This window comes from Ovis aries, chromosome 3 (genome assembly GCF_016772045.2).
Source record: "Ovis aries strain OAR_USU_Benz2616 breed Rambouillet chromosome 3, ARS-UI_Ramb_v3.0, whole genome shotgun sequence".
Lineage (NCBI taxonomy): Eukaryota > Metazoa > Chordata > Mammalia > Artiodactyla > Bovidae > Ovis > Ovis aries.
The window spans coordinates 76101810-76122286 of record NC_056056.1 but is presented as its reverse complement, the minus strand read 5'-3'; the positions used below and the strand labels follow the sequence as shown (position 1 = coordinate 76122286).

The window sequence follows — 20477 nt, the reverse complement described above, 5'->3', positions numbered from 1 at the left end:
GTATGATTGATCCAGTGTTAATTTCTGCTTTTTAGCAAAGTGATTCAGGTGTACATATATGTATATACTTTTTCATATTCTTTTCTATTATGGTTTATCACAGGATATTGAATGAATAGAAATACATAACTTCCAAACTAGTAGATGATGAAAAGGTGGAACCAGAGAAAAATAATCCCAAAGAAGGCAAGCGGGATAAGAGAGAAGGAAACAGAATGCAGTAACAAATAAGATGATACAAGTAAATCCCAGTATATCAGTGCCTTACATTTCAAAATGTCTAGCTATATGGGAGTTAGTACAGACACAAAGAAACAGTGAAGAAGGGAATGGCAACCCACTCCAGTATTCTTGCCTGGAGAGTCCCATGGACAGAGGAGCCTGGTGGGCTACAGTCCTTGGGGTTGCAAAGAGTCGGACATGACTTAGTGGCTAAACAACAAAGAAACAAAAGGAAAACATGTTGTAGGTAAAATGATGGGAAAAGATACAACAGGCAAATATTGCTGCTGCTAAGTCGCTTCGGTCATGTCCGACTCTGTGCGACCCCATAGACGGCAGCCCACTAGGCGCCCCCGTCCCTGGGAGTCTCCAGGCAAGAACACTGGAGTGGGTTGCCATTTCCTTCTCCAGTGCATGAAAGTGAAAAGTGAAAGTGAAGTCACTCAGTCGTGTCCGACTCTTAGCTACCCCGTGGACTGCAGCCCACCAGGCTCCTCCATCCATGGGATTTTCCAGGCAAGCGTACTGGAGTGGGGTGCCATTGCCTTCTCCAGGCAAATATTAATGGAATGAAAACTGGGATATCATTTGAAATAGACTTTTAAGGCAAGTAGAATTACTAGAGATAAAAGAGTTGATACACAATCGTATATGTTTCACTTCTCCATGAATATATAGAAGTTTTAAATTTATATGCAACTAATAATCAAAACCACAAATAAAACATACTAATAGAACCACCAGGAAAAATTGACAAGTTTCACCAGTGTAGTCGGAGATTGTAATATATCTTCCTCATTAATTGGTAAAGAGAGCAGACCCCCCCCCCAAAAAAAAACAATCAGGAATATGGAACACTTAAACAATGTAGTTAACAAGTTTCATCCAATGGACATATATTGCATCCAATCACTGTAGAAACATCAGCTGAATCATCATGAAAATCAACACCAACTGGACCATCAAGCAAGTTTCAACAAATTTCAGAGGATTGGTATGCTATAAATCATTAAAGTTAGAAATCACTAAGAAAAAAAAATCCCATGGAAATTAGGATATATTCTTTTAAATAACTTACGTATGAAAAAGGAAATGTTAATGGAACTCTTGCTGCCCTTTGTCTAGAAAGTGTTAAGTCATTCCTCAATTTTGCGTGTGGCAAACACAGTCCTGAGAAATGGGCCACATAAATGTCTTTCATTCTTGGCATACCTGGTGAGAATGTTAGAGTGCTAAGAGCCAATGATGGATTGGTTCTCCCAACAGAAAGGACAAAATTTTTAGTAAGTGATGCTGGAACAATTGTGTATTCATATGTAAAAGATGAAATTGAATTTTAAAAAATACATCCATACATTTTGGGGGTGAATTGAAGACTTAAATGTGAAAGGTGAAAGCTATAATACATATAGAAGACAGTATGGGATAAAACTTCTATGAATTTTGTATACAGAAGAAATTCTTAAATGAGAAACAAACTATAGTAACTATATAAAAAAAGGGTTAATTCACCCTATTAAAAGTTGAGAACTTTTTCAGTAATAGGCAACAAAAAGACAAACCATATAAATAGGGAAAGATTTGCATTACATATAAAAATTAGTATCCAAACAATACAAATGTCTTCAGTAGACACTTAATAGAAAGGGGCATACACTTAATAGAAATGGCACACACACGAAAATTATATATATATTTATATATATATATATATACATTTGCCTTCTAGGTTTCTTTTGTACTTGAAGAGATAGTCAACTCCATTAATAATATGGGCGATGCAAATTATACCACAGTTCAGTTCAGTCGCCATGTCCGACTCTTTGCGACCCCATGAATCACAGCACGCCAGGCCTCCCTGTCCATCACCAACTCCCGGAGTTCACTCAGACTCACGTCCGTCGAGTCCGTGATGCCATCCAGCCATCTCATCCTCTGTCGTCCCCTTCTCCTCCTGCCCCTAATCCCTCCCAGCATCAGAGTCTTTTCCAATGAGTCAACTCTTCGCATGAGGTGGCCAAAGTATTGGAGTTTCAGCTTTAGCATCTTTCCTTCCAAAGAAATCCCAGGGCTGATCTCCTTCAGAATGGACAAGGAGATACAAATTCACAGTCATCAGGTTGGCAAAAATTTCTTTGATGCGTTCATGGAGCAAACAGTATACTTGTACATTCCTGGTAGTGATCTGTCATTAGCAGGTAAAGTTGAAGAGAAGAGTACTCTGACCCAGTAACCCTGCTGCTTCACATGTATTGTGCTTTTAGAATTTCAGAAAACTTGTTTACAGTTGTGTTCCAAGGGATATAAACAAGTATGTCCATAGCAGTACTACTTGTAATAGCCCCAAACATAAACATAAATAAATGTCTAAAGAGTGTAATAAATTGTGGTGTATTCATAAAGTAGAATGTAAGTCATCTATAAAAAAACAAATGAATTACTGCTGCAGTAATGTTAATGAATTTGGTGGACGGGAAAACAAGCTTCAGTACAACTCAATTTTGTAAGATGTGTGAAAAACTTAGAGGGCTAAGTAGTATAATATTCAAGGATTCTAATTATAAAGGAAAAAATTTTCATTTGCTTTGTCTTTGATACAGTCAATTAAAATGTGGACAGATTAAAGCATAAAAATCTATGTGGTTTTTAAACAACACTGTATGTTTAGGAGGTTTCTTAGTTATTTTGGGCCAAAAAAAAGCTCTCAGTGTGATCTCGAATACCTTTAATTCAGCACCTTGTAAAACTGAAAATTCACTGCCTTGGTTTCTCTTATTTATTCTCTGTCAAGCATTTCTTCTCAGACAAGTATTATTAATAATACAAACCTAAGCAAAAGTGCTCTCCTCTAACATTTTGAGATGTGATCTAAGAATTTCAAGATGAAATCTTGTTTGAAGTTGAGTATCACTGTTTCATTGAACATGATATGCAGACATGCAGTTCCCTGTTAGACCCCTTTAGAGATGCATGAGCTGCGTAGTTGTGGAAAAAATGTGGTGCATGTGAATACTGAGCCCTGTTCTCAAGATACTGCCGTGACCGTCACACAGTGGAACTCTAGGCAGAGGCTCAGATAATACTGGGATTATGTGAACTCTCCACTTTAAAAATTGTCCTTGTGAGAAAAAATTCTGTTCTTTCCTGAAGTGTAGATTTAGAGCCGCAAATGTGTATTTTGCTAAATTGTCTTGTACATTTACTTCCTTTTTTTTTTTTTTTGTAGCAGAGTCTTGGTTTTAGAAATCGGTTTATAGTGAATGTATTCATTATTTGAGTTATGTTAGTTCCACACCTAATAAATTAGGACACATTTTTCTTTCTTTTTGGCTGTGCAGTGTCTTCATTGGTGCATGCAGGGTTTCTCTAGTTTTGGCAAGCAGGGACTACTCTCTAGTGTGATGTGCAGGCAGGCTTCTCATTGCAGAGGCTTCTCGTGTTGCTGGGCATGGGCTGTAGGGCATGCAGGCTTCAGGAGCTGCAGCACGTGAACTCAGTAGTTGGCAGCTCCAGGACTCGAGAGCACAGGCTCAGTAGTTTTGGCACACGGGCTTAAGTCGCTCCATGACATATGGGATCCTCCCAGACCAGGGATCAAACCCCTGTCTCCTGCACTGGCATGCAGACTTATAACCACTCTTTCCCTGGGCCACCAGGGAAGCCTAGGATGTATTTTTCAAATCCCACATTTTCTAGGCTTAACTACCTATTTTGAGTGACACTTATTATGTGTAACAATTATGTTTGGTTGATTGAAGTATTGTTCTTAAAAGATTACTTGAAGTATTACATCACTAGTCCAGATTTCCTTCTATTTCTGTACTTATTTTGCTTTATGAATCAAACTTCCATGCGTATTATTATCTGCTACTGAATATTTCCAGTTCATTTTAAGAAGTAGTTTCATAAAAACTTAAAGCTAAAAGTTTTCTTGATTTTGGTGTAGAATATACAGACCTTTTGTTATAGTATTACATATTATATATTTCTGAAAACACTGAAATTTTGCGTAGGTGGTATGGGTCACAGCCAAAACTTGCAAAGCTTTGTAACCAGAACACTAACAGAAGTAAATCTTAATAAGAATGCTAGAATATTTTAAAAGATACATTAAATCTATTACAAGTAAAGAAATATTACAGATAACCTGAGGTTTAAAAAAAGACGAAAATAGCCTGATTGAAGGGTGTGCCAGGAAAGATTGAAGCTACAGGGTTAAGGAAGCAGTAAAATGCATAAAGATCTGGAGAGGAGATTTCATTAAGTATTTTCTAGAAAATGCCAAGAGGAGGAAAATGGGTTGAATGAGAATTGTGTACAGCGCTCTGTTAGCAGCAGCTTACTGCTTTCCACTATGCTAGCTTATTTCAGGTTTAGCTATTATCACTTAGCAGTGTAAAGACATAGGCTGAGAAAAATCATGTACAAACCTTTGTGACTTTCACGTTGTACTAAAATCTTCTGCCCTACATACCAGTGAGCTAATTTGTGTTACAGAAAAGCTTAGTAACAAAGTAAACTGTGCTAAGAATATGAGAGGTAGCTTCTGTTTTTGACAGAGGCCTTTGATCAGATTGTGATTTTGTTTTGTGTGAAATGGAAATACAACTAAAAATAATCTAACGCAACCTTTTCTGCCTTGAGTATATTGTTTTCATTTTAAACTATAAAAGTAATAAACATCTTAAACACTGGAAAATATAACAAAGAAAAAAATTACCAAGTTATTATATAAACCACTGTTAACTTCTTGTATATTTCCTACTTTTTTTTCCCCAAGTTTTTAGGAAGGTTTTTTTTTTACTTCACAATCTTCAATTTTTACTTCATAATTTTCATTTTTAATGACTATTAAATATTAGATTAAATAGATGTGCTTTTGTTTACTTGGCTATTTCTCTTTAATAAAATATATAAACTTTATAGTTTTCCTCTTTTTCATAATTCCTGGATAAACATCTGTGTGTGTATGTAAAAGAAAAGGAGAGAATATTTTCTCTGATTTAGGATTATTTCACTGGAGTGACTCATAAGTGGAAGCATTGAATCAAAGAATATGACATTTTTAATGATTCTTGGTGCATATTGCCATCTTGTTTTTCAAAATGGCCCCAAGTCCTTGCCCAAAATTGTGTATTATAGATTTTTTAAACTGGTGATCGGGCTTCCCAGGTGGCTCAGCAGTAAAGAATCCACTTGCCAATGCAGGAGACACAGGTTTGATCCCTGGGTCTGGAAAAATGCTCTGGAGAAGGAAGTGGCAAACCCCCCCCCGCCCCCGCAACTATTCTTGCCTGAAAATCCCATGGACAGAGGAGCCTGGTGGACTGCAGTCCACGAGTTCGCAAAAAGTGAGCAACTGAGCATTAGCATGAAACCATTGATATTAGGCAACAAAACTTGTATAATGTTACTAATTATTTGTGTTTATCAGACACTATGCTAAGTATATTATCATACTTACTGTCACATTTTTGTTTTGTATTTTTTAATAATCAGTGAAGTTGAATATTCTCTAATACATAAGTTTGTTCAGTTCAGTTAAGTCGCTCAGTCGTGTCCGACTCTTTGCAACCCCATGAATTGCAGCACGCCAGGCCTCCCTGTCTATCACCAACTCCCAGAGTTCACTCAGATTCACATCCATCAAGTCGGTGATGCCATCCAGCCATCTCATCCTCTGTCATCCCCTTTTCCTCTTGCCCCCAATCCCTTCCAGCATCAGAATTTTCCCAATGAGTCAATTCTTCACATGAGGTGGCCAAAGTCCTGGAGTTTCAGCTTTAGCATCATTCCTTCCAAAGAAATCCCGGGGCTGATCTCCTTCAGAATGGATTGCTTGGCTCCCCTTGCAGTCCAAGAGACTCTCAGGAGTCTTCTCCAACACCACAGTTCAAAAGCATCAATTCTTTGGTGCTCAGCTTTCTTCACAGTCCAACTCTCACATCCATACATGACCACAGGAAAAACCATAGCCTTGACTAGACAGACCTTGGTCGGCAAAGTAATGTCTCTGCTTTTGAATATGCTATCTAGGTTGGTCATAACTCTTCTTCCAAGGAGTAAGCGTCTTTTAATTTCATGGCTGCAGTCACCATCTGCAGTGATTTTGGAGCCCGAAGAAATAAAGTCTGACACTGTTTCCACTGTTTCCCCATCTATTTCCCATGAAGTGATAGGACCAGATGCCATGATCTTCATTTTCTGAGTGTTGAGCTTTAAGCCAACTTTTTTACTCTCCACTTTCACTTTCACTTTTAGTTCCTCTTCACTTTCTGCCATAAGGGTGGTATCATCTGCATATCTGAGGTTATTGATATTTCTCCTGGCAATCTTGATTCCAGCTTGTGCTTCTTCCAGGCCAGCGTTTCTCATGATATACTCTGCATAGAAATTAAATAAGCAGGGTGACAATATACAGCCTTAACGTACTCCTTTTCCTATTTGGAACCAGTTTGTTGTTCCATGTCCAGTTCTAACTGTTGCTTCCTGATCTGCATATAAGTTTCTCAAGAGGCAGGTCAGCTGGTCTGATATTCCCATCTCTTTCAGAATTTTCCACAGTTTGTTGTGATCCATATAGTCAAAGGCTTTGGCATAGTCAATAAAGCAGAAATAGATGTTTTTCTGGAACTCTCTTGCTTTTTCCATGATCCAGCAGATGTTGGCAATTTGATCTCTGGTTCCTCTGCCTTTTCTAAAACCAGCTTGAACATCTGGAGTTCACGGTTCACGTGTTGCTGAAGCCTGGCTTGGAGAATTTTGAGCATTACTTTACTAGCATGTGAGATGAGTGCAATTGTGCGGTAGTTTGAGCATTCTTTGGCATTGCCTTTCTTTGGGATTAGATGAAAACTGACCTTTTCCAGTCCTATGGCCACTGCTGAGTTTTCCAAATTTACTGGCATATTGAGTGCAGCACTTTCAACAGCATCATCTTTCAGGATTTGAAATAGCTCCACTGGAATTCCATCACCTCCACTAGCTTTGTTCATAGTGATGCTTTCTAAGGCCCACTTGACTTCATATTCCAGAATGTCTGGCTCTAGGTTAGTGATCACACCATCGTGATTATCTTGGTCGTGAAGATCTTTTTTGTACAGTTCTTCTGTGTATTCTTGTCACCTCTTCTTAATATCTTCTGCTTCTGTTAGGTCCATACCATTTCTGTCCTTTATCAAGCCCATCTTGCATGAAATGTTCCCTTGGTATCTCTAATTTTCTTGAAGAGATCTCTAGTCTTTCCCATTCTGTTGTTTTCCTCTATTTCTTTGCATTGATTGCTGAAGCAGGCTTTCTGATCTCTTCTTGCTATTCTTTGGAACTCTGCATTCAGATGCCTTTATCTTTCCTTTTCTCCTTTGTTTTTTTTGCCTCTCTTCTTTTCACAGCTATTTTGTAAGGCCTCTCCAGACAGCCATTTTGCTTTTCTGCATTTCTTTTCCATGGGGATGGTCTTGATCCCTGTCTCCTGTACAGTGTCATGAACCTCATTCCATAGTTCATCAGGCACTCCATCTATCATATCTATCTATATGTTTGTTATTTATATACTTATCTGTAAGGAAAGGTCATTTGCCTATTTATTTTGGTGGACTTGGTATTCTAAAGTACTCGTCAAGGATGGTTTAAAAACAGCTTTTTCTTTCCTTGAAAATACAGTGACAACTGATACAGAGTGACAACTGATCCTAACTAAGAGGATGTCAGTCTTTCAGCTTGATTTTTTAACTTTGCTTCGCTATATGTGGCGCTAGTGGTAAAGAACCAACCTGCCAATGCAGGAGACATAAGAAATGTAGGTTCAATCCCTGGGTGGGGAAGATCCCCTGGAGAAGGAAATGGCAACCCACTCCAGTATTCTTGCCTGGAGAATCCCATGGACAGAGGAGCCTGGAGGGCTGCCATCCTGGCTGGCAAAGAGTTGGACACAACAACTGAGGCAAAGTAAGCAAGCAAGCAATGCTTTATGTAATCTTGGGCACATTTGCTGCCATAGTATTGTCTTGCGTCTTAAAGTAATGGGATTTCATTCTAAGCTTGTGATTTAGAGGATGACATATTTGCAACCATTTGAATTAGTTTCTGATGAGACTGTCAACAGTATCTGTTTTAAGTAGTGTTGCTAAAAATGAATGTTCCTTAAGAAATTGAGTGTATTCAAATGGACAAAAAAGCTTGAATCTTGAACTCAGCCTAGTTTGTAATTTTGGCTTCACTTTTTCTTAGCTTTAGAATGTTAGGCAGTTACTTACTTGGCTTCCATAACAGTGATTTTCAGCTTTCTGATTGTAACTAGTGGGGATATTTCCTAGCATTAATGATTTGTTTCGAAAATAAAGTAACTTTTAAAAGCAGGTAGCACAGCACTTGGTATTTGTTGCTTATAAGTTCATTTCAGTTTGGAATTATAATTTGAGTGCTTCCTTATGCCCAGTGTTTTGTTATGATGTATTAGGAGTACAAAAGTAAAAGACTCTTATCATGGGATTCACAGTGGGGGGAAAAGGACCATATGTAGAACTAAGTGATAGTGTAAAAAATTTTATGCATTTTAATTGATAGTCATTTGAGATACAATATGTAGTATTTAGTACAATGGCTTACACCCCAAATATTAGCTGATAGATGGTACTGATAACTGGGTATTCTGAGACTACATCTAATAGCTACAAGAATCCAGATTGTTTTATATCCAGCATTGACCAGTTTTCATAATTAGAGAAACCTACCAGCTATGTTTTCAATAAAATAAAATCCCAGGGTTGCTTCTCGTATTTCACTTACATAAGTATAAGAAGTTTGAATAGAATAATAGTATACGTAGAGGGTTTTTCACAGAATTTGGAAATGAGGTACCTTGATGAACCATTGAAAATGAATTAAATGGCGCATTAGTTCTGCCACTTTCCCTTTTGGTCAGTTATTCTTCCATAGTAAGATTTTTGAATTGAAGTATGTTTCAGAAGTAAAAAAAAAAAAAAATCATTGAGAGAATAGAAATATAAAAGGATAGCTTAGAAACAGCTTTTTTTCCTCCCCTTGAAAATGCAATGACAGTTCAAAGTTTACTAAGAATGCCAGCCTTGCACCATCAGTATTTGATGAGATAGTATATAGAAGGAAGAGTTAAAAATACTGGAATTTACAATAATAAATCTGTAGTAAATATATTTTGCTAGTAATGAATTTAGTGATTAAGAAATGTTATCTTTTTAGTATGATATACTATAAAAATATTAGTTATTTCTTTATAGTATTATAATCATATCTGAGGAAAGAGTTTGTTTGGAATTACTGTTTGAGCTTATTTTAAATTTGATTATTATCTATTTTGAGCCTTATGTATGACTTAATTTCACTGTAATTATAGTGAAATTATAGATGAATAGATTCTAGAATTTTAGAATTCAAAGATATAATCTGTTCATTTTTAGTAATAGCACACATTACTTACTAGGCAGTTATGGGCTAGGGACTGTAATAAGTATTCAGAATACATTCAACTTTATTAATATCACCTGTACATATTGTGCTATAGTGGGGCATTTTATTTATAGCCATTTCAAATAACATGAAATAAGTTCTGTATTATAACCTTTAGCATTTGTTATGCAAATATTATACTTAAATATTATATGGGATATTGATTGTAAAATTTCTCTGATTTGGGGATTTTTAAATTTGTGTTTCCTTTTTCCATGTGCCTATGAATCTTAAGTATAACATTGGTTGATAATTGTTTCTTTTGTTACAGAACTGTAAGAGTAAATGGGTCCAGTAATTGGAATGACTCCAGAAAAGAGAGCTGAAACTCCAGGAGCTGAAAAGGTTGCAGGATTGAGCCAGATTTACAAAATGGGAAGCTTGCCTGAAGCTGTTGATGCTGCCAGGCCAAAGGCCACTCTAGTGGACAATGAGTCAGCAGATGATGAACTCACAAACTTGAACTGGCTTCACGAAAGTACTAATCTCCTAACAAACTTCAGCTTTGGAAGCGAAGGTCTTCCAATTGTTAGTCCATTGTATGACATAGAAGGAGATGACGTGCCATCCTTTGGACCATCATGCTATCAGAACCAAGAAAAAAAATCAGCAACTTCAAAGCCCCCATACTCCTTTAGTCTTCTCATTTATATGGCTATTGAACACTCTCCAAATAAGTGTTTGCCAGTCAAAGAAATTTATAGCTGGATTCTGAACCGCTTCCCGTATTTTGCAACTGCACCAACTGGCTGGAAGAATTCTGTTCGACATAATCTGTCCCTGAATAAATGTTTTCAGAAAGTGGAAAGAAGCCATGGCAAGGTCAGTGTTTATGAACGTTGCTATATTTAGGGAGGTGGGGGGAAATAGCATGGAGATCTTAAAATATGAGGAAGTCAAAGGAAGACAAAAAATAGTCAAGTCAGATTACTTCAGCTTGAACTTAATTTTGTCTACCATTTGCTTTCATCTCAGATGTTTTTGAATTTCTTCAGTATTGATGTAAATCTAGCAGAATTATGTTCAGTCTACTAAAGGTACAAATTAGGTATAAATTAGGAGTTTATTATTTCCTTTTTATTTCCTTTAACTTTTAAAAATTGAAGCATAGTTAATTTACAATGTTGTGTTAGTTTCAGGTGTACAAAAAAGTGGTTCGATTATTAATTAATTAGTTTTTTTTAATGTCGAAACTTTCTGTTCTTAGTTTCTATAATGTTCTTGTTGCTGTATTTATATATTCTTATTTATTCAATATGACAGTGTCTGCCTTATAATTGGAATATGGATCATTTACATTAGTGTAATTGATATGGTTGGATTTAAATCTATCATTACATTATTTGTTTTCTATTTAAATACTTTAAGACATTATTCTCTCGTCTTCTGGGTAGCATAGTTTTTGATGAGAAGTCTGTTGACATTCTTATCTTTGGTCTTCTGTTTGTAGTTTTTTTTCCTTACTGTCCTCAAGATTTTTATCTTTATCACTACTTTTTAGCAGTTTGACTATAATGTGCCTAAGTGTGTTTTTCTTTATTTTAGCCTGCCTTGGTTTTTCTGACGTTCTTGGATCTGTGGTTTGTTGTCAGTCATTAAACTTAGAAATTTGTTTCCTCATTATCTCTTCAAATATTTCTTGTGATTCACCACCTACTTCTGGGCTCCAAGTGAAAATATGTTAGACCATTTGCTGTTGTCTCACCTCTTGATTGCACTGTCCCTCTTCCTACTCTTTTTTTCTTTGTTTCAGTTTGGATAATTTCTATTGATCTGTGTATAGTTTTATTCTTTCTTGTATCCATTCTGATGATCACCCTAATAAAATCATCTTCATTTTTTTTTAAGTATTTTCATTTTCCTTAAAAAAAAAATAGTCTTCATCTTTCTGCTAAAAATTTCCCACTAGGTCTGTTAAACAAATTAATCATAGTCGCAGTGTCTGTCTGATAATTTCAATATTTGGATCATCTCTGGGCCTGGTTTTGTTAATCGTTTTGTTTCCTGCTTTTGTGTGTCACATAATTTTGCAGTAAATATCAGACATTGCCTGTGAAAAAATGGTAGAAACTGAAGTAAAGAATATTTCTATCAAGAAACAGATATGTCTCTACTTCTGTCAGGTTGTTAGTATGGACAGGTATTGATCAATTTAGTTAACAGTTGAGTTGGGTGGGTTTTGTGGTTGTCATAGTCACCTTTGCTATACCATAGTCTTTACATTCGTGTGGAGAGACTGCTGATACTTTGTATTTAGTGTGAGGCCTGGAATGTCAGGTGATTTTTCTTAGCTTTTCTGCTCCACCTTTATCTGTCAGTTTGTGACACATTTAACTTAGAAGTGGGAGGGGAGTTAAATATTTCTCTCTCTACTCTTGCTCCTCCCTTAGCGATAGATTGTTCTTCCTTGTTACTTGGTGCAGGGTTCCTGATGTGAACAGGAGAGGTTTCTTGGTTCTTCTCCAGTTTTAGTGTCAGGCAGGCTTATTGTGTGCCTGTGTCTCAAATGTGGGACGTCCCTGTCTCTTCCATGAGCGGACTCCCATCTACCCAGTAAAGTCCAGAGCTGCACTTATCAATAGCCAGATACCTCCATGTGGCTAGTGGTTGGTATACTGGAGAGAATAAATATAAGATACTTTGTCATTGTATAAATTCCTTTTGAACAGCACTGTTCCCAGCATTCAGGCCAGTTTCTTGTCCACTCCCATCATGGTAAGTAAATGTTACCTAATATCAGTGGGAAGTTCTGGGTACAAGTGAGTGACCATTTCCCAGGAGCAGCAGATCTCTGCTTTGTATCTTTGGAGCATTTGGGCATGAGCCAATTTCCTGTCCTCCATATGATGTATACTGCATTGCCTAGTATCAGTAAAGTGTGAGGATAACTGGGTTTTGTACTTTTCTTCCAACAGCAGCTGTCTTTTGCTGGTGACTGGGGTGAGGGAGGGTACTTTGTCTCTCTCTCGGTGGCAGACAACTTTTGCTTCTTATTTGCTTTGTCCAGGGTTTAGGCAGGTTTAGTGCCTCTCCCAAACGGACACCTGATCTTACCTTATACTCACTCAGGGCCTGGAGCATGAATGAGCTTTGCCTGATAACCTTGCTCTAACCACAGACAATAGTCGGCTCAACACATCTATCTCCATCTCCAAGGGTGTCTTCCTTAGGTCCCCTTGAGTATTTTGTTTTCTTACTTTTTATCGTGACTGCCACTTTTTCTATGCTCTACTGAAAGTGAAACAGCTCTTATGTTTCATCCCTCCTCACAGGACCTGTCACACCTCAAAATCAATTCTTCTTGCAGCCTAAATTCTCAGGCTCATAAAAAAATTATGGTTTGTAGATTTTTTTTTTTCTTGTTAATCTAGGAGTGTTGTTCTTTTATAGTTTTCTATAACCCAAGTGATAGCAGAAAGCTCCAATTTTTATTTGGAATAAAAGTTTAAAAAGCAAGTAATTAAATCTTTAGATAACTGAAGGATTTCATAGGACAGTGCTGTTCAGACTTGAAAGTATCTACTGATCATCTGGGGATCGTGTTAAAATACAGATTCTTCTTCAGCAAATCTAGGATGGAGACTGAGGCTTTCTAATTTCTAACAGGCTCTGAGGTGATCCTGATGCCTCTAATCCATGAGACACCCTGGGTAGCAAGGCATTTGGACACATCATTTTCTTATGATTAAAGGAGACTGTATTAGTTATCTATTGCTATGTAATAAATTCGTATTTAACACATTCTTTACTAAACATGGAATATTTATGAAGGCCCAGCTATGTGCTCAGCCATTAAAAAGCCTCAGCAGTTTTTAAGGATCAATCTGTTATAGCTAGCCTCCAAGGTAGCCCCCAAATGAGCCCTGCCTTCCAGTATTTGTGCCCTTGTAGAGTCCCCCTTCAATACAGAATTTGGCTGGTTTGTGTAACCAAGAGGATATTATGGAAATGGAGTGTGCCTTTTGAATCCAGGTCGTAAAAGACATGGCTTCCATCTTGGGTTCTTGGCCAATTAGCTGTATGGGAAGTCAGCTGCTATATCATAAGGACATTTAAACAGCCCTATGGAGAGACCCATATGGCAAGGAAATCAGACTCAATATACATATGAGTAAGTCATTTTGGAAACACATTCCCCTATCAGTCAGACTCTCCTTTCAGATGACTGAAAGTGTTGAAAATTTTGGATATATTCTTTCTACTGTGCATCATTAGATTTTATTTTTTGAACAGTATCAGTTAATTATTTTCTAGTTTTAGACCTATTGTATTTATGCTTATGGCAAGATATAAAAGAAACTAGTCATCAGCACTGGTTTTTAGTAGAAGGGTCTAGGGAAAGTATGGTATAATGGAAGCCAGCGAGGGTAAGTTTAAGTGTGAATGAGCAACAGTGTCAAATGTTGCACAAAAAACCTGGAAATGGGAATATCCCTGGCAGTGCAGTGGTTAAGACTCCACACTTCCACTGCAGGGCATGCAGGTCTGATATGGGTCAGGGAACTAAGATCCCACATGCTGCATCTCACAGCCAAAAGAAAAAAAAAAAAAAACTTGATTAGCATCAAGTAGCAGCCAAAAGATTAGAATTAAAAATATATGAACAGTGGTGTATTGCTGAATATTTAACAGTTGGATGAGGGTTAAGGTATCACTTTTGCCGATTTCTGTGATATAAATATTTCTATTGTGGCCATCTTCAAGCTGCCAACATTCTGTCATTAAATGCAAAATTTGGACAAAAAGTGATACATTCAAGTGAGATTGGGAGTGCTTGTGGTTTGTTTTTATTTTATTTTTTTAATAAAATACTGCTTGAATCAGTACCTCAAAATACTGATTTTTTTCTTTTTCAACCTGCAAAAGGCAAGTAAGTTAAACTTATTTCCATTAGATTTGGCAACCTTGAAAAGCACTTTTTCTGATGAGTAATTGTCTGGAGATGATAATCTCAAAAAAGAAAGCAAGATGACAAAGGTCCAGGTCAAACTACAGGTTGATATAGATACCTAGTCACCTGCTATGGCTGCTGCTTAGCTCCCTGCCCTCATCCATACCATAGTTACCACTCTCAAAAGATAGGCCTAAAAATCTTGGCTTGTTATTTTGAATTTTTAAATCAGAAAAGCTATGCAAGGTGTTTCTGTTTTGTTTTTATGTTTTGAACATTAACATTGAAGTCTTAAAATTTGTTTTTCAAACTTTGTTATAAAAGCCAAACTAAAATATTTAAGGTGAGAATTTAGCTGGGGAACGTGAAATCAGAAGTTTTGCCTGATTTAGTACAATTTCAGGGTGTACATTTTCGTGGTGGTGATTTGCTTCAATAGCTGAATCCCAAGAAATGAAGTCATGCAAGCCACCATTAAAAGTTCACACTATGAGCAAGAATTATGAATACCCTTTTAAATTCAGCGATTCTAAAAAACACTGAAAAAGGTAGTCGGGGAGGGGGATATTAAAATGTGCAGTGCAGGTACATGAAAACATTTCAGGAATAGTGAACCTTGTTTCTTCTCCCAATGTTCTTTACAACTTCCATTAAGATAAACCTTAAAAGTTCAATTCTCAGTATATTCCTTATTTCTTCAGAACCTTCGGTGGTTCTTTACCAAATATGTCCAAAAGCCTTAGAGTTTCAAAATGCAAAATAGTACCTGAGAGAATGCACATTTCCTGTTTCCACTGCACAAAAAAGCATTTCTTGTAATAGTCATATTCACTTTAATACTTCTTAAACTCTTTAATATTTGTGTTCTATCATCTAAGCACAACTTAATAAAGAGGCATAGTTTTTAACTGAGACTTAGATTTAAAAATAAGTTTTTTGCTTTAGACTCTAAAACACAGATTAGCAAATACATAATTCTGTCTTGTTACTGATAGTTTGTGAACGGGCTCAGGGAACGGAAGTGCTGCCATGGTAACACAAAACAGACGGTTATTTGGAGACCTTACTCAAGATACTTAACTGCCCTGAACTGCAAGTTTTCAGTACTAGTGCTTCCAATTTGCTATTTCAAGGAAATACCGATTCTTCTATGATCAAAACAATTTGCAGTTCTCTCACAATAGAATTTTAAAAGTCGACTTGAACTAAACAGCTTCTGGGAGTATAATCTTAGGAATACCAAGATAGAACATGGTTGGAATCATTAAAATAATTCTTAATCTATATATAAAAAATAATTATATGAAACTGAAGTGGTTTGGGAACAGAGGATATTGTGGGTGTTATCACTTTAAAGTTTTATTTCTCCATCTTCAGAATACACTTACCACTTAGGCCAAGTGATTGGAATTACATCTAATTTAAGATGGGATGGTCCATCACTTAATTCAAAAATACATGGGTAGAAATTTGACTTCCTTTGGAAAACTTAAAATTTCAATGTAGTTCATGTGATATCTTGCTGCCACAGGCCAGAAAAAGTTTCATCTGATAGTATGGTAAAAAAGTGTTTTTCCCTTATCAGTTTAATTCTTGTTTCTAACTTCTGTCTCATATTCAAAATTAATTAATGTTTGTTCTTATTGTTTATGTTTTTAAAATTCCTTCATCTCTTAGAAGAAAAGAATAGGAACATAAACTGACTTTCTGCCATTTTCAGTACAACCTCTTAGTATTCATTTACTTTGCAGCTCTGTCACTTACATAAAAATTATCTTATTTGAATCTCATCACAGCTCAGTGAAGTGGTCTGTTTTTTTACAGATAAAATATGAATTAGAGGACAGATAGAGATTAAATTATTAATCCAATGTCATATAGCCAGTCAGTAATCAGTGTTTTAAGATTTCACTTTTAAAACCTGTGAAACCGTTCTTTCATTATACTCTTCTGCTAGAGTAGTTATGATATTCAGAGATTTTTTAAAAAAAACCTCAATAGTAGACTAATGTTACTTTGAAAACAGTTCAGGAAATGGAAGCACCCTGGAATTCATCACATTAAATCTTCAGCAATCATAATAGCTTACATCATATGGGATTTTATACAAGCAGAAAGGAGCAGGGGAATAAGACACAGGTCAGTTTTACTGTTGTCTAGATAATTGTTAATGTTGTGAGGTATAATTCAAACTTTCAAAAGGGGTTTTTGAAATAGAAAAGATGTAATGTAAAACCAAAAATTAGTAGCAGTTTGAGTTTCACTAATCTTGTGAGGAAATTTTGTATACCATGGTAAGAAGGGTTCAGGTTATACCTTATATTTAACTTTTGATATTTATATCTTCAAAAGATTAAATATCTTCAAAAATATTTACTAAAATTTAATGTCAGTATCTAGTGGAGTAGAAACAGAAAAACAAATTATTAGAGAATAGAAACAATGATATTAGACTGGAAGAAAGAGGAACAGTTTTTAAAAATGCAAAGAAAATGAACATAAAACATAACAATAGTAGTATTTGGTGTTAAGGACTTATGGCCAGAAGGTACAGTTTTATATATATTTTGAGCATACTAATACACAGAGAACCATAGACATTTTTCTAAAGGTTACACAGCTGTTAAGTGACAGAGCCAGGTTTCCAAAGGTAGGTATTCTTCTTCAAGGCTTATACTCTTTAACTTCTGTGCAAGTGGTGTTCAGCTCTGGGGAAGTGGCATGAGTTTGCAGTTGAACCTCCTTCTTGCATGGCTGTGGGCTTCTATGTGTAAGCTGCGGGTCCATGTGGTACATTTGTAGGGATGTTCTTCTAGTCAGACTGTTCAGGTTGGTAGATAGGGATGGATGTTCAGCTAAATAAATAGGATAGGTGTATCCTTAAGGAAGAGTTAGCAGGTGATGTTACAGTTCCTGAAATTCTTCAGTTATTTCATTTAACTAGCTCAACTAATGTCTGTGTATTTGACCACATCCACTTAGTTTTTATGTTTTTCTTATGCCCTTTGTAATAGTAATTATAGTTTGGATATCTTTTTAAATTCAAGAGCATTTATAAATTTCCAAGTGGTCAGAGAATTTTGCAATTGGGTTTTTTTTTCCTTTTTGCATTAAAGTGACCTTTAAATAAGATTTATTTTTCTTCATGGTCTAATCAATGTTTGTATTTTTTCCTACCAAAAGAAAAAAACCCATTTCTCAGTGTTAACATTAGGAAAGTATATTCTATAAGAATTCATATTCATCAGTTACATCAGTGTTTTTAATACAAAACAGGTTTAATTAAAGCAAGACTACTTAGAACCCCTCATAGCTCAGTCAGTAAAGAATCTGCCTGCAATGTAGGAGACCCAGGTTCAATTCCTAGGTCAGGAAGATCCTCTGGAGAAGGAAATGGCAATCCACTCAGTGTTCTGGCCTGGAGAAGCCTCATGGACAGAGGACCCTGTCAGGCTACAGCCCGTGGGGTCGCAAGAGTCGGAAATGACTTAGCGACTAAACCACCGCCAACCTGCTAATACGTAGTGTGACCTTCTAAGCAGAAAGGAGGTAAAACATGCAGCATTTTTCAAACCTCTTTGAAGGAATTATCTCCTGGTCTGGTCTTTCGCCTGCACATTAGATCATTTTAGTGATATTCTTCAGGTATATTGTCCACTTACCTTCCTGGTGAGCTGTTCCGTCATACTAGGGAAACTGTGGAGCAGGCAAGCCATCCTTTGAGGCATCTCTCATCTGCCATTTAGTGGGTGATTCTGTTTATATTTTCTCTAGTTTCCCATAATCATACGTTTCTATTATTTTTAGATTCTTATGACTATTTCCATGAAATCTGGGCTTGTGTGCCCCTTACCTTATTATCCAAAAGGCCCTCAAATGTTGTAACTTAACCATCTTGAGGGCAGGGATGGTATTTTTTCCTCTTTTTTATCTTTTACAAGAGTCTTTTCCATCCCTCAGTTTTTTTATTTTACTCTCTGAGACTTTTGCCATATCTTCATTAAATTGTTTGCTTTGAACTTAAGCAGTTTAAATGGGAAAATAAACACTAGTGTTAATGCCATAAAAATAATTATTTTTGGATGCATCACCCAGTATCATATTGTTTAGCACTTTGGGGGGAATGACACCACCTAATTGAAGGGCCATCATGTATAGCCCTTCATGCTGTTCTCTGCATAGCTTGGTGTTGTGTATCATTCTCACAAACTGTGATGTGAATGGTGTGTCCTAGAGTGTTGTGGTCTTGTGGCCCTATGCACCATGCAGTGTGCAGAGTACTCTATGTGTAATTAAACCCATGGAACAACCCTGTGAGGTAGGTAACGTTATTATCCGTACCTTCCAAATATGGGAATAATGACCCAGAGAAATAGAAGTTAGTTAACCTTCCTAAAATTACACAGGGGGTAAATGGCAGAGCTGGAGATAGGAACCCAGGCTGTCTGCCTCCAGGGCTTTTAATCACACAGTTCATTGCTAGCAAGTTTACTTCAGTGTTTGCATTGTATTCAAAAGGTGCTATTGGGTTTTGTTCCCCCACACATTTATGAAAAACATTCAGATGCTTTTTGTGTCTGATTCCAGGTAACTAATTCTTATGTAATTTATTTTAGGTTAATGGAAAAGGTTCCTTATGGTGTGTTGATCCAGAATATAAACCCAACCTTATGCAGGCACTGAAGAAGCAACCTTTCTCCTCAAAATCCACATTTTACAGCCCTCCTGCATCACCACAAAGGTACAGGATCTAAGATGTAAATGTCAGTGGCAATATATAAGATTTCATTATATGAGATGGAATAACTTTTAAGTTGTGAGGGTTTTTTCATCTTTTTTTTTTTAATTACATAGAGAATTGTTTACGGATAAGACATTAGACTAAGGCATTTTTGCTTATTAGGAACTGAGATGTTGTGTAATTGAGAGCATAAATTCTGGAAAATGTATTAATATATTCTAACTAAACTCTGAAGATAGTGATAATATGAATTGAGGTATAACCTGAAACCTTTTTGTAAAGATCAGATCGTTTACATTGTCTGCAGTACTAGTACTGACCTAAAGACACAAGAAAGTAGAAGTATATTTAAAATTTTTTAAATAAGGTAGTTTGTTTGCAGCATTTATATATATATACTTATATTCATTTTTCTATTTTAAGATTTTTTCCCTTCACAGCATGTTTAATATTTGAAAATTATGTTCAAGTCTCAAATTTTTAAATGTCAAGTAAAATAATGCTTTGGATTTTTATTTGATTTGTTTCTGTTGGCAAATATGCTTTTCCTTGGCCTTTTGTTTTCTAACTCTGTGATCATTAAATTGATCTTATAGCTTTCCCATTTTAAGTCAAATCTGAAAATGATGACTTTAAATCTGACTGTTGCCTTTGAAAGAAGCCTTTAGAATCTTTATTTTTAAACTCTATTATATATATTCATTTGAGTTGAAAATGACAGTTTTGTCAAAATACTTTTAAGGGTAGTCTATAAAAAGTTTTTTAAAGCTTTTTAGTAAAATAATAAATGAAAAATTTGAAGCATTCACAAAAGTAGAAGAGTGAACTCCCATTTACAGCAGTTACCAACATTTCATGTAGTGTTCAAGGAATTAAAGTATTATATAACTTTTAGAGGAGTGTTTGTAGCTGATACAGTTTAAAAAATTAGCCTAAAGTTGAAATTTCTGCGTTATATATACATAATACTTATTGAGATTTTAAACTTATTTACCGTATTAGTAGATTAGGAGGATCATTATAAAAAGAACTAGTTTATCCTTATGAAATGAAACTCTGAAAAGATGTTTCAGAGTTTATATTCTCATTGTTTGGGAGTTGATACTTTCCTTAGTATTGGTACTTAAGAGATGTCCT

General features: G+C 36.0%; 1 protein-coding gene across 7 annotated transcripts in view; it reads left to right on the top strand.

Moving 5' to 3' along the window:
- The window catches only part of FOXN2 (forkhead box N2), a 58411-nt gene that overhangs the window by 23104 nt on the left and 14830 nt on the right, over positions 1–20477 (top strand). For 4 of the 7 annotated variants that reach the window (XM_042246208.1, XM_027966866.2, XM_060413901.1 and 1 more), the window contains 2 exons: positions 9980–10530; positions 19216–19340. In XM_042246208.1, the coding sequence (XP_042102142.1) occupies positions 9994–10530; positions 19216–19340 (662 nt within the window). In that variant the 5' untranslated portion in view covers positions 9980–9993. Of the gene's footprint in view, positions 1–5364; positions 5574–9979; positions 10531–19215; positions 19341–20477 lie in introns of all 7 variants that reach the window. The other 3 variants (XM_060413902.1, XM_060413899.1, XM_060413898.1) reach the window with 2 other exon arrangements.